Here is a 15,376-nt window from a genome sequence, read left to right as displayed (position 1 = left end):
GAAATACAGACCCGTTTATATCTCATGTACCAATGCCTATACATCAACATTTAACACACCACACGCAACATATAACAAAAAAATTGACACAGAGGCGGGCACTTTGTCACAATCGCTCATGGAAGATTTGATTCAGCAGGGTTAAGGCAGGATGTTTACAGCAATCTGTCTCAAATTTTTAACTATCTGAAGACAGTCCTACTGTTAGTTTCATTTTTCATCCAGAGGCGTCTTTCATTGATTCTTTCAATATTTTTTTTTTTTTTACGAGTTGAGGGAATAACACAGCAAAAGACAAACACGTCCGTTTTTTCAGGTAACACAAAAAAGATACATCAGAAAATACATAGCTGAAAGGACTGTGTTTTAAAAAAAGTAGGCTTCCATTTGATGTACTGTAGTTTACTTTGTTGGTACAGTACTATATTTTCAATAGAAGTAGTATTTTAATTCAGAACAATACATTCCTGAAAATTATCACTTGCCAAAATAGACGACACGTGGACTGTAATACAGTACAAATTTTTAAATCCAGTATATATTGTTCTAGCATTATGTAAAATTACCTATTAATGACCCAACAGCAAAATGAAATCAAAATGTTGCCCGTGCACAGAACTGGTTAAATGAAAGACAATGCGATTTAGCAAAAAATTTAAAAAAATAAAAAAAAAAACACAACCCACCAGTTTCCAAAATAAAACTGTATCCAAAGTCAGTATTCAAAATTGCAGAATATAGTTCATGATAAGGCCCTAATGTCACAGAGCACTTGCAAATGAAAATGCACAAAAACATGATTAAGTGCATTATTTGTTACACACACATACATTAATAAACAATGTGTGTATATATACATATTATATATATATATATATATATATATATATATATATATATATATATATATATATAATGGGGATTGATTTTATTCTTAATACAAGGGCGGTAAAACGCAACAGACATGTATCTAGGTAATGATATCTGAGTATTGACTGTATATAGCAAGAGCAGTACCATATTACTAGTTCTGCAATTCATCCATTTTTTTCTTAATCCTGTATTAGAAGAAATAAAATACACTTAAAATTAACATATACCACTATAACCCCATCTAGGAGTTCAGGTCAGAGGATGAAATAACAGCCTTACATGTGCAGTAGCAAATACTATTATTTCAGGTCAGAGGATGAAATAACAGCCTTACATGTGCAGTAGCAAATTACTATTATTATTATTATTATTATTATTATTATTAACCATCAAATTAAGTTTGGGATTTGGGTCAAAGGACTACACAGAAAGCCTCATTAGCTATTAGTCCCCTCTCGTTTGAAAGTGAGAGGGGACCAATATGTCTTAATTCTGAATGCACAGAAGAGATTGATTCGCAGCCTCTGTCATCCTGTGATGTCTTTCCAAACCACCAGTGATTTACACTCTCTGAGCTGCTGGTCTCTGTCTTGATGAGAAAGCCACCATGTCACTCTCAACACTCGCTGCGGGAGCTCAGCGTCAGACCACTCTGTGGTCATGATGCATATTTCTTTATCCTTCTTTGAAATACTGTACGTTCTGATCTGCTCTGCGGTTAGGGTTTGGATTCCAATTAATGAAAGAAAGAATTATTTCATCAGAGGAAGGCTTTCATTGTGGTGAAAGTCATTTCATTAGGGTTTCCTTCCATTCCTGAACAGCAGAAAACATGAATAAATTACACCAGCAGCCACACACAGGGGGGTTGTGAGAGCTTGAGCGTCTCCTGCTTTGCCATTAGCAGCTTTGCTCAACCCAGTGTTGATTGATTTTCCTTTTCATTTTATAATTTTACTATTTAAGCAAACTAGACTCCAATGACAATAGATTATACAGCGGAACAGGTTATAAGGCTTTATAGCAAGGGCTCCCAACTGCCCCATAACTCTAGTCGGAGCACAAACTGTATAGAGAGGGTTCTTATCTATGGCTGCAGACAACAGTTTTAGAAAAAAAGGGGGAGCACTGTAGTATATTCTTCTTGCTGGTAACTTTTTAAAACTTAGAAATACCACATTTATCCAAATTGGTATTTCTAACTGATGCGTTTTTTACATCCATTAGTTCCAGGGGTGCAATTTAGGGGTTACATTACGGTGTACTGTACCAGATGCTGTTGGAGGTTAAACATGATTCTGAGAGCACTATTGATGATGCTTTAAACGTGTACATTTAAAAAAGCAATGCAATAACTGAAACAAATATTGATAGGTGAACTAAATACGTTAATTAAAGATAACTCACACCCACACCAAGTTATGTACACTTTAGCCCATACGATGGATTAACAAGAACAATGTTCCAAAGTGTTGCTCTATTGGCTAATACAACACTGATCTATTGTTTAGACAAACATAAAGTAAACTTCTGTTTTCAATATCAACCATCTGGTTGGAGCGGACTTGCAGATGCGCTTTATGAATTAAGAGCAGGAAACAAGCTTAAGCAAAACCACATCTTAGCAAAGTGACTCATGATTGGAGCCTGCAGCGGGTAGCATATTCCTTCTCGGTTTAGAGCAGCCCATGGACCTGTGAATGGAACAGCAATGGCTCATGGAATGCTTGATATTTATTCCCTTCTACGGGAGCTGGTTCTCACCGATTGGAGAAGGCTGGGAATAGTTCAGGATTGTCTTTACAAATGGGAAGTGTCAAGAGTTTGTGTTATTAAGCAATCCTTTCAACTTCACTTCTCCCATAGGAACAGCTTTGGACAGCAGATTCAATATAAATCAGTGCATGCGTCCTATGAATAAATCAAAGGTCATGTACTATGGAACTGTAGTAATTGTCTACTTCTAAACTGTATCCTACTAACAACATAACAAGAACTTTTGCTGTCCAATTAAGCTCCAAAACACCAAGACCAAAAGATCTCCTTCAGTAAAGGCACTTCCAAACAGATTTATGGTGTTTACGGAAAGTGCAGAATGTTTTGTATTTGGGACTTACTCATTTGATCAAATTAACAATTCGGAACACAATGCATGTGCTTCAACATCCTATCCAGTGAGCAGAACAATAAATTACATGCAACAAATCAACCAATCACAGTTATGGATCTGTCAAAACTCCAGTATATCTTATATTGTGTACAGATGTCTTCATGTGTATGACACAAACGCCACAACACATGTTTAGGTTTAATATTAATTGCTCAGTAAAATATTTTGTAATTTATAAGAAGTTAATGTGTCATTTGGAAGGTGTCTTATTATAATTTTGCAGTTTGTGCTGACAGAATCCAAACTGGACGAGGTAACATCTTGAATACAATAAGAGACACCCTACACACAAAGCATTAACTACATAATGTATTTTTAAAACAGTACAGCTACTTTATGTTTGCAAATATCTATTGTCAAAGAAGCATCAGGAATAACAGCTCTCATATTTTCTTAATCCTATCTCTTCTTATATGTAGTCCAAGAATGTGGAAGTGGTTCAGTCATGCCCTTCAGGTTTCTACTGGTATGGGTACCCACATGTCTTCAAAGGAACACAGTGTTCTGTTACATAATCATATTTTTGCTTAACGAGCAAGCTAGCATACAACATACCAGTTGTTTACAAACAAACCAAATGCAATTTTCTTTTCCATACTGACAACAAAGGCGGAATGCTTGCATGCATCTCCTTATTTCATTTAGATCCTCAAGCAAAAATGGATGGTTTTAATCACATTATTCTGGGTTTAAATTGACTACAGAATTTACATTGATTTAATTTTTTTATCCTTATGAAAATGTTTCCTAGTTGAATTAAGTTGAAGGTTTATACACTGTTCCCAGACAGTGCTGCCACTATTGCTGTATGGGTAAGTTAGCAAATATAAATTCCTAAAACACCATCTTTTCTTCTCGCTCTCCTCTATGACCCCGTTCACACTACTGGGCCCATATTTAGGTGTGCAACCCTGTTCACATTCGCATTTTTAAGGTGCCTTTGCACGTTCACATATGTGACTAAAAACCAGGCCTAAAATGTGGTGAACTGCTTTTTTTTTTTTTATGGAAGGATAGCCTGCACTCAGAATGGAAGACCTACAGGGATATACAGTAATCCTTTTGTAGCATGTTTCTTATAATTTTATTTTATTTTTTTTTTCAGTGCAGCACAGTAACAATTTTGGATTTGAATATATCGCGGTCCTGGAGTTGGCTCCCCATTTTTACAGTCTAACTGCGCATGCCTTAGCTGCAATATACATAGGCAATTTCACTTCGCATTACAGTTCGTTTTATTTTGTACTGCACATCACAAACTAAAATATACAGAACAATTAAAAACAAAGCATTAATATTGTACTGTTATCGTACACACGCATTGCACAATAACAAAAAGCAAATTAAATATCTACTTGATGAATTGGTTTTATAAGCAATGCACTTTCAAAAGTCACAAGACGCCAGCTCCCTAGCAACAAGCCTCCTATGTTGTGAATGGATTCTTTCAAAGGAAAGGAAGATCCATGAAATTTATTGGAGACTTAAGTTGATGAGAAGCAATTGCCCTCCACAGTGTGAATTAAAATGGTGTGCTGCTTTTTATACGAAAAATGAGAAAAAGTGTGTTGCGTATTGGATTTATATTGGACCCTGACGCCCACGATAAAACGAGAGAGTGGTTGTACAGTATTTGTTATTAGCCTATTTGTTTACCAGCATTTGTATTGGACCCCGACACGTGCGATATAAGGAGTGGGTGGTGTATTTATTTAAAAAAAAAAAAAAAAAAAAAAAAAAAAAAAAAACATACTGACTATTCTGGCTTACTGTTACGGTGTGTTGACGGTCCAAGCTTACCCCCACCCACAATCACATTATTCTCGTAAGAACACAGGTATTTAGAATGCAGCTTCTCAATGACCGCATGAAGCATGTGAAGCTAGAGATCAAATATAAACGCCGGTGGCACAGGAAATAAATTAGCGTTTGCCTTTTTGAGCCTTTCTACGCATGCGCGAATCTTAGGCAAGGTTAAGCCGTCGAGTTTTTCTGTCTGCGAACTTTAATTTAGAACAGACTGCTACTGCGATCTTTCCAGTGTATCTAGTAAATATTTTACTCTTAAAAATGTTGTCAGGATCTTTACTAAAAGCTACATTATATGTGGTAAAAATCGAAAACACGTCGTTGTAATATTAATAACATGTTTTTATTATTATTATTTAATAATAGGTTAACTTTAGGCTACGTAGGTTTACAAAGATTACATTTAAATCGCTGGCTACTTTATATTATAGGTTTTCTTCATACATATACTTACAATATATTTGCAAGTATTCGCGAAACAGAAATAAATACAATACATGCATTATGTTGTACATGGGTTATGGCATAAGGAGAAATAATTTATCATTTGTCGTACGATTTATTGCTTATGTGCTCAAATTTTTTTGTGTTTAAAATGTAATAAGTTTCGAATACGACATATAATATATTATTTAATAATAGGTGTTAAGTTTAATTCCCAATGTAAAAAGACGTGGCAAATTCTCACCAGCATTGTCATTTTAAATTTGTAATCGCTGAGGATATTTATATAAGGTTTTCTTCATTCAAATAATACAGCGAAAGAGAAATAAATATATCTTTAATTTGTATGTGTTGACATACTGTATCAGAAACCATATACATTTGTCGCGATTTGTTTTGATGTGCAATATACTGCGGTCAAGCTATCAGCCAGTTTTGAAATGCCGGTCAAGCTATCAGACGCTTAACTTGTATAGATAGTTTCCCCGTTTCAAGCAGTGAAATTCTTCACTCCGAGAGATTTAGAACTGCACTGGAATAAATGAAGCGGTGAAATACACTTTCATGTATTTTCAAAAAGAATGAAAAATGCAATTTTTAATAAAGTATGAAATAAATCTCACTAATAGCTTATTGCAACACAGGCCTGTTAAATTATTGAGAACAGACATTTTTGCAGCTTACTATTAAAACGTCAGAAACGTGCACGAATTGTACAGACGCCCGCTACCTATATATATATATATATATATATATATATATATATATATATATATATATATATATATATATATATATATATATATATATATATATTTCATTCCCACACAGCGTTTCACATAATAATCTACAAGTTCTACAAGTAAAAAGTATAACCTGTGATATGACGTTTTATCTTTCCTGAAACATAACAACTGGTGAGTGGGGACTTTCATTGTAGAAGTGAGCATGAGAGATTTGCACAGGGTACTGCATTTAATTGGAGAGCTACCTGAATTGTACAGTATTTGGTGCTGTGCGAGTACATCCACCATGTCAACTAGGATTACAGGATAATGTAACTGCACTTTAAAATGGTATGTATCGGAAGCCAAACGTTTTGTGCGTTTCTCAGATTACATGCTTGAAAACACCATCTTCCACTAAAAACGTGTACGTTTTCTGTATTAACAGGTTTAGATACTCCACGTAGAGTTAATTACAACATCAAAAACATTATTCTCTACATGAAGAAAAGTGTTTGTACCCACTTTCCCACTCAATTTATTGAAAAGTTTCAAAGTCACCGAGCAATTTACCATGAAAATAATATAACTTTGTTAAAGTGAGCCTACATAAACATGATGTATTAAACACGTATTTGCTGAATAGTATATGACACGTCCACAAACATTTTTTAAAGGAAATACACAATTGGTAATTAATGATTTTAACTATGCACAGACATAAATTATACAAACAAAATAATGGTTTTTAAAATATGTATTTAAAAAAAATACAGCGAGCAATTTCCTGAAGATAAAACGTATTTATAATACAAATTAAACGTAAATATACATTACGATAAATGTCACCTTTTTAAACAAAAAAATACCGTCTGCAATCACTTTGATAAATAAGATCACAACATATTTAAACAAAAATTACTGTCTGCAATGCAATAGCTGTTTTCGTTTCTCACAAAAAATAGAAATGACGTCCTGTCATTTTGGCTAAATCACCATAGAGAACCTTGCCTTTAAGTTCAGAGATTCGCGTATGCGTAGAAAGGCGGAAAACGGCAAACGCTAACTTACATAGCAGCTAATTTATTTCCTGTGACACCGGTCTCAAATAATCGCCAGGTCTGCTGAAAGAAAAAGCGAAAATCACGTTTGCATGCTGGTAGAGTAATGTTCTAGGCACCTATCAGTTTTGCATGGTAATGTCTGAGATAATGATTAACTGAACAGACCGCAGTGTCTTTGACAGGGGTGAATACGAATATAATTTGCATATGTATCTACACTCTGTTGTAATTTTGACCTGCGCCAAGGCATCAAAGCTTCCCTCAGTTACAAAACACAACTTTGTAATTAGCACATCCAAATAAATGACGCTACTGACCATAAACAAGCAAACTCATGACATGGCTTTAAAAACATAAACAAAGCGAATCTGACAAGGGGTAAGAGAAACCTGAGAATGCTTCACTAAAAAGGAAAAGCAAAGAACGTAGCTGGTTTTAAATTTCAAGATCAGTGTTGTTTAGTCCTTCCAGGCTCTTGTGTGTGTGTGTGTGTGTGTGTGTGTGTGGCTTATTCACCACATCTGGAGGGAGAGGCAAGGGCTTCAGAAGTAGCCCTAAAGTTCCTGGCCATGCAGCTTGCAGACAGAGCAGCACTGAGATTCCTAGTGTTCCTGAGTGTGACAGGCAGTTCACAACGGTGGTGTTAATTATCAAGGGGTTCACTGCCAGGAACTGACACACACACACACACACACACATATATATATATATATATATATATATATATATATATATATATATATATATATATATATATATATTCGAAGCATAGAGCAGGGCTATAGTGTGTAATTGGTCCTGCTGTGTCGCTGCTGCCCTCTTTAGGACAACAACTCTTAAAGAATATGCTGTAGACAGACATGCTGGGAAAGTGAGAGGCTTTGAGCAATGTATCCACTATATTTGCCCAAGCATTAAAACCGTGAAGTTAAAACCAAAAACCCTCCACTAAGCTAACATGTGAAATAAAAGTTAGTAAAGACTTACGCTTTAACTAACATAACTTACAACTTATGCAAATTTGGTGCAACCAAGTCAAACTATTTGTCCCAACTATGTTCCTAATTGTTTAATTGAACCAAATCTCATTCTAGTTCCCAAAGCTGTTAATTAAGTTTTAAACCTGGTGCAGAAATGGCCCTCCATGACCGAGTTGCCCAGCCTTGCTCTACGGCTGTGTCCAAGGAAAGACCAGCTAAAGCTTGGTAGTTAATTTTTTGGGTTCACATGTGTGAAATGGGATTTATGTGTTTGTGACCAGAGTTCTGGAACTGGTTCCCCAAAACAGCATTCCCCTGCAAAAAAAAAAAAAATCAATTTATAAGTCAGAAAGGAAAGTAAATCTTACCTGACCGTCTTGTCCAACATGCACTTGGTGTATCTGCAGGTTACCCTAAAAAACAAAACCAGAAGAGTTACTTATACATAAAAAAAAACAAAACAAACAAACAACATACTAAGATTTGTCTTGCAAGATAATTTAATTTGCTAGCAACTTCACATCTTATAGGATATCTTAGCATAATATTGCAGTTTTTTTTATTTTGCCAAGACATTAGATGGGCCGTGAAATGCTACGGTCAGAAAGCAGAATAAGATTTTGTCTGACCTTTTATGAGACCCCATTTTAAATTATACAATGAAGTTTTGGTAATCAAGAAAATACTTGTATGCTAGATGTTATTTGTCACATAATTTGAGCTGTGAAGCAATCCATTCATAGTTTGCGCTGTGCAACAATTCATCCATCAATCTTTTAAAACTTTTAGTAACCCTGTTTACAGAAAGCAGGGTTGAAACTGCTGAGAACCCTTATCACTTTCCACCCAGGTAGCGCAGGTATAACATCCTTGTAATTAGTGCCTGCTGCTGGAAGAGTTCCATAGGAGCACAGCTTAACTGGAAAGCCTTTGCGCTACTATTAATCCTGTTCTAATTCCTTCCTCCCTGCTGATCAATCCTCTTTATCAGTGAATTATTCCGTGCCCCTCTCGCAGTGCAGCACATCAAAGCTGCTGAACTACTGAAGCAATAAATTCCCAGACTTGAAAACGCTTTCCTCATGAGCCCAAGCCAAAACCAGGCACAGCATTCCCTTAGGAAGGAACTAGAAGCCCCTGGAACTGACAGTAGAGAAAGTGATTAAACGCTATTTCACTCCCTTTGATTCCTGCAAAATGAATGGCAGGATTCTGTTCCCAGATTTTTAGTGGATCTCCTTATTACTGTAAAGCTTCTGCTTCTATCATCTTGCTTTACTCAAAGATGAAAAGGAAAACATACCGCTATGCAGCATCGTCTTTAGTTAAGACTGTCTGAAACTTTTCAGAAAAATACGGACGGAATAGAAAGTAAAACTTGAGTTCCACTGATTTCCAGCCCAATACGCTTAAAATAATTGTAATACCTTCTGATGAACATACAGTACCATCCTCATACTAAAGTATATTTAGATTCAAATGACCTTTTCCAGAGTAAAATTGAAGCTTCAAATTACAGTTTCAAAGTTATCGTTTTCTTACTGTCCCTTTACTTTTTTCTGCAACCAAACAGAGTGGCTTTTACTGCAATTACTCAAAAAAAATCAGTTTTACTATTTGATATTTCCTCTGTTGCGTGCTTTGAGTTAGGCGCTGCTCTTCTGTTCTGCCTTAGACACCTGTAACCCAAGCTAGATTAGCCACTGTTTTTAAATAAGTAACAGCCCACAGCAGGTAAACAGGTGATGCTGGCTCTTAGACTTTCAAGCCATAATGTTCCCTTGTTATAAAGCATCCTTTTAAATAACCATGTGGGTCAATAAACCCGCCATGGGAGAAAACATCAGAAGGATTAACAAACAGTCTCTCCAAAGAAGCCATTTCTAACTTTAAAAAAGCATCAAATAGGTCTGAGTCATATTTTCCCCCCCAATAGGCCACAGACATCCGTGTTCAATCCTGAGTCAACACAAAGGGATACACAACAATTACCTTTTGTTTTTTTTTTGGCTCTTGAAGCCTTTTTTGCCTACAATTTGGTTTTTTTATAGATATTTGTTGACTGATGGTCTGTATGCACTACAGACAAGCTGTACAGATGTTGTTTATAGGTTGTTTATGTATAGCTGAATTTGTGTACTGGCACAGAACAAGCCATAGGAAATACAATGACGCAATAAGAATGACCATGAGTGTATTGCTGAAACAACTGTTAGCAGCTATAATTTGGTGTGTTTAAGACCTCAGCTCATTTCTTTAGCACTTCATTGATTGTTATTTAACACTCAATTAACCATGTTGTATAGGCTTACATTTTTCAACTTTTATGCCAGGACCCAAATTCAGCACTAAATAAGCCCCAGCATGTGTGGATATATACCACTGTGTATTTCGGAAGCTGGACTTCAAAAAGCACGTTTCTCAGAAAGACACCACAGTTTCTGTCAAGTATAAAGGTTAACAGGTGCAATGCAGCTGTTAGCTGGGCCAGCTTTCCTGGCAGCTTTGCTTAAGTGGAGGACGATTTGTGGTTTGACAATAAATTGCCCTTCCAATCTTCCCTACCTGCAGCAGAGATTAATGTTTAAATATGAGCTGTAAAATCCCACTGATGCTTCAAAGACAAAAAAAAAGTTGTTTTTTTTTTGTTTTTTAATTATACTTTTGTTTTACGTTAGTGCCAATTACCACAGAGTCAACAAAGATTCAAAGATTGACTTCTCAGATGGGTGCATAACTTCAGAAAGCAGAAGGTTATGTACAGTTAAACGAGGCAGTCTTCCCAGCGACAGCGAGTGGGAGAAGTACAGGCGTGGAAAAGTACAGAGCAGTTTAGAAGCAGTTTGAAAGCAGGTTGACGGCTGCAGAAGAAACTAAACTTCAAAAAAAAAAACCTCAACCTGGTCTTCAAGCCAGTAATCTGAGACACCTGCTTGATGTGGGAAATCCGAGAAAACCCAGCAGAGCTAAACAAAGTGTGTGTAAAGTGCCGCGCGATCCAGGATTTGCATAAACTAGTAAGTATGCTAGAAAGCTGGAAGAAGTGAGACAGCAACAGGATCTTGAGGAACTGGCACACCCACAATTCATGGAAGTCTGCATCACCCCTAACAGACTGAAAGCCACCAGGGAGATAGAAGGTCAGAACAGCTGGGTTCAGGTAGGCAGAAGCAGGGAAAAAAAGAAACTTCGTCAAACACAACCACCAGAAATCAAAACAACCAACAGATTTGAGTCACTTCAGAATTTTGATGAGCAGAACCAACAACAAGAGAATGAAAGGAACAACATCCAGGACAACATTGACAGTGGTGACCAGACAGCAAAAAGAAGGGAGGTCAACATGCCCCACATGTCATCCAGTTCCTATCCAGTTTTAAATAACTTTGGCATAACTGAGGCAGAAGTATTAAAGGAACTAGGAGCTCTTAAAATAAACAAATTCCCTGGGCCGGATGAAATCCTCCCAGTAGTACTCAAAGAAATGAAAGAAGTAATTTACAAACCGCTAACCAAGATCATGCAGCAGTCTCTTGACACAGGGGTTGTACCGACAGACTGGAAAATTGCAAACGTAATACCGATCCACAAAAAGGGAAACAAAACTGAACCAGGTAACTACAGACCAGGAAGCCTGACTTCTATTATATGCAAACTTATGGAAACTATAATAAGATCCAAAATGGAAAATTACCTATATGGTAACAGGGTCCTGGGAGACAGTCAACGTGGTTTTAGGAAAGGGACATCGTGTCTAACTAACTTGCTTTTTTGAGGATGCAACATCGATAATGGATAATTGCAAAGCATATGACATGGTTTATTTAGATTTCCAGAAAGCTTTTGACAAAGTCCCGCACAAAATTCTCATACTGAACGCAGTTGGGATTCAAGGAAATGGATTAGGGAGTGGTTAACATGTAGAAAACACAAAGTACTTATTAGAGGAAAAACCTCAGAATGGAGTGTGGTAACCAGTGGTGTACCACAGGGATCAGTATTAGGTCCTCTGCTATTCCTAATCTACATTAATGATTTAGATTCTGGTATAGTAATCAAACTTGTTATATTTGCAGACGACACAAAAGTAGCAGGAGTGGCAAACACTGTTGCAGCAGCAAAGGTCATTCAAAATGATCTAGACAAGATTCAGAACTGGGCAGACACATGGCAAATGACATTTAATAGAGAAAAGTGTAAGGTACTGCACGCAGGAAATAAAAATGTACATTATAAATATCATATGGGAGATACTGAAATTGGAGAAGGAATCTATGAAAAAGACCTAGTAGTTTTTGTTGACTCAGAAATGTCTTCATCTAGACAATGTGGGGAAGCTATAAAAAAGGCTAACAAGATGCTCGGATACATTGTGAAAAGTGTTGAATTTAAATCAAGGGAAGTCATGTTAAAACTGTACAATGCACTAGTAAGACCTCATCTTGAATATTGTGTGCAGTTCTGGTCACCTCGCTATAAAAAAGATATTGCTGCTCTAGAAAGAGTGCAAAGAAGAGCGACCAGAATTATTCCGGGCTTAAAAGGCATGTCATATGCAGACAGGCTAAAATAATTGAATCTGTTCAGTCTTGAACAAAGAAGACTACGTGGCGACCTAATTCAAGCATTCAAAATTCTAAAAGGTATTGACCGTGTCGACCCAAGGGACTTTTTCAGCCTGAAAAAAGAAACAAGGACCAGGGGTCACAAATGGAGATTAGACAAAGGGGCATTCAGAACAGAAAATAGGAGGCACTTTTTTACACAGAGAATTGTGAGGGTCTGGAATCAACTCCCCAGTAATGTTGTTGAAGCTGACACCCTGGGATCCTTCAAGAAGCTGCTTGATGAGATTTTGGGATCAATAAGCTACTAACAACCAAACGAGGAAGATGGGCTGAATAGCCTCCTCTTGTTTGTAAACTTTCTTATGTTCTGATGTTCTTATGCTATCTACTGGGATCAGAGCCGACATTAAACTTTTGCAGTCCTACATTACAATTTTCCCTTTCCGATCCGATGTCGGACATCAAGCACGGGTCTCTAGTTGTTTTTTCTCTGGAATACAATACACAGTCCCTGCACCACAGACATCACACGGACATAAACAAACAAGATAGCTGCTTCCGCATCCAGCCCTGAAAAAATATCACAGACATTTACCAAGCTTTTTGAGATGTTATAGTAATAAAATAATAACATGGATAGCATTCTTGAGGAGTTTGGTGGTAAAATGAGTGATCGGGTGATATTTATCAGTATGCACGACTGTAAAGAGGTATGTGATAAATACAGCGAACAAGGGGTGGGCGGGATTGGAGATGCAGTACTGTGTCTTTTAAAGCTGTTTTACTTTGAATACAATTCCTTTTAAACATCGGGTGTAAAATAAACAGCATGTGTGAAAATAAAAAAATTGACCTAATGCGCCTGACAGTCGCTGAATAAATGTACCGCAAAGGGTTAAATGAGGTGCAAACATGTGCTTAATTTTGAATTAAATATTTACAGAATAAATAAGCTTCAAGTCAGACTAGACTACATATATTTCTAAACATATATTGTACATGTTAATGATATTAATTCTAAGCACATGCATTGCAGTTAGGGGTCACAGAATGACACGTGATAGATCCAATGATGTGGAATAAGATAAAATGGTCATAAAAAATGAATATTTTGTTAAAAGGAAAAACTTCACTGAGAACAACGGCCCATGTATTCACATCAACAATAAATCTTTGTTCAACAGATTTGTTCAACATTCAAGAAGCATTTTGTGAACTACAGTAAAAGGAGTTCATGTATTTACGGCATCTGTTGATGTATCGCAACACATTAACTCTACATCTAGTAAATCAAGGAAGAATTCTATGACAAGCGTTTAGACTAGAAGCTTTTCTCTATTTAACTGAAGACATTGAGAAAGACTATTCAAAGTTTACTGTAGTATTGCTAAATACAATATACTACTATTGAGTGTTTTATAGCTATATACTTTATATCACAGTAAGTACTATGTAAAGAAATATCTCAGATAATATACACTGTACTAAAAATATTTACACCTCCTGTCACAGGTAGTCATTTGAATATTATTTGAAACCAAATGTAAATACAGCGTGTGACCGATAAACAGCAACGTGCCAAGGGAATTCCAGAATCTAGCAGTCTGACATTACAGACAGCTGAGAGAAACAGCAGTTGTCTGCTTGTCAATGTCTTTGAGGGGCATTCTGAAGTGAAAACTTGGAAGCACTTGTATACAGTGAAATTACTTCTCATAGAGCCATTAACAAAAAAAAAAAGAGCGAGCTCCATTATCTTCATTTTACCCTGAGGACCTAGACTTATGACACATTGCTAAATAAAACCGGACAACCATTTGTTACCTATTTAGAGGAATGCAAAACAAAAACGTCTCCTAGCAATACTTCACATCCGCTTGAGATTTAATATATCTAATGAGTAATATCAGCAGTTACAAGGCATTTGTTCCACCAGCTGCCTTTTCTTCCTTCAGATAAGAAAGCGGTTTGAAACGCTGACCAAATTTCAAAAGCAAGACCTTTGAATGCTTTTCAAACTAGAATAATTGAAAAGAAAACACTGTAAATCAGCAGCCCTGCCCAAGGCCAAACAAGTGAAATATTTCATTTTATTCCCTGTAAATATTAAAGCTTTCATTTATAAATCAATCACTTAATAGCTGCGTACTGAGACAGCTATTAATGAAGACATTTTGAACTGTTGTTGAAAGATTCATACTCTTGAATGTTTTTTATATTGATCCTTATACACATTTTTCACCCAGAAATGTGATGAAAAACAAAAACTGGCTTATTTGTCCAAAGAAACAATGTAATTGACTTGTAATAAGGAATTCCATGAGTATTTTTGCAATTTGCGGATAAGATGTTAAATCATTGTCCTATTGCAAGTGACTATGTATATAATGCACAGTTCACAGCCTGCCTCTGTAAAGCACTTTGTGATGGTGGTCCACTATGAAAGGCGGTATATAAAAAAAAAAATATATATATATATATATATATATATATATATATATATATATATATATTATATATTATTATTATTATATTATTATTATTAAAACTATATTTATACACACCCCAATTTCTCTAATATGGCTTACTTGTATTCCTTGTGTGATAATTATTCATATTTTGGTATGCAGATTACATTTCAGAGAGGACTGAATCAAAGGTGCATATGATGGACATTTTGGGCATTTGGTTTGTGGGTTTTTGGCTTGGTGATCGTCTGAACTTCATAACACACATTCAAAGT

At 36.0% G+C, this 15,376-nt stretch overlaps 1 protein-coding gene across 2 annotated transcripts in view; it reads right to left on the bottom strand.

The window, feature by feature from the left end:
* The window catches only part of LOC121296216 (protein BANP-like), a 125,450-nt gene that overhangs the window by 53,949 nt on the left and 56,125 nt on the right, over nucleotides 1–15,376 (bottom strand). For both annotated transcript variants that reach the window (XR_005947042.1, XM_041221526.1), the window contains exon 11: nucleotides 8,434–8,478. Coding sequence is in view for 1 of the 2 variants with exons in the window: in XM_041221526.1 (XP_041077460.1) it covers nucleotides 8,434–8,478 (45 nt within the window). In the remaining variant the exon portion in view is untranslated. The remainder of the gene's footprint in view (nucleotides 1–8,433; nucleotides 8,479–15,376) is intronic.

The sequence above is a fragment of the Polyodon spathula genome, chromosome 21 (genome assembly GCF_017654505.1).
Source record: "Polyodon spathula isolate WHYD16114869_AA chromosome 21, ASM1765450v1, whole genome shotgun sequence".
Lineage (NCBI taxonomy): Eukaryota > Metazoa > Chordata > Actinopteri > Acipenseriformes > Polyodontidae > Polyodon > Polyodon spathula.
Note: the sequence above shows the minus strand (reverse complement) of the source record. Positions and strands in the feature narration are given on the sequence as shown.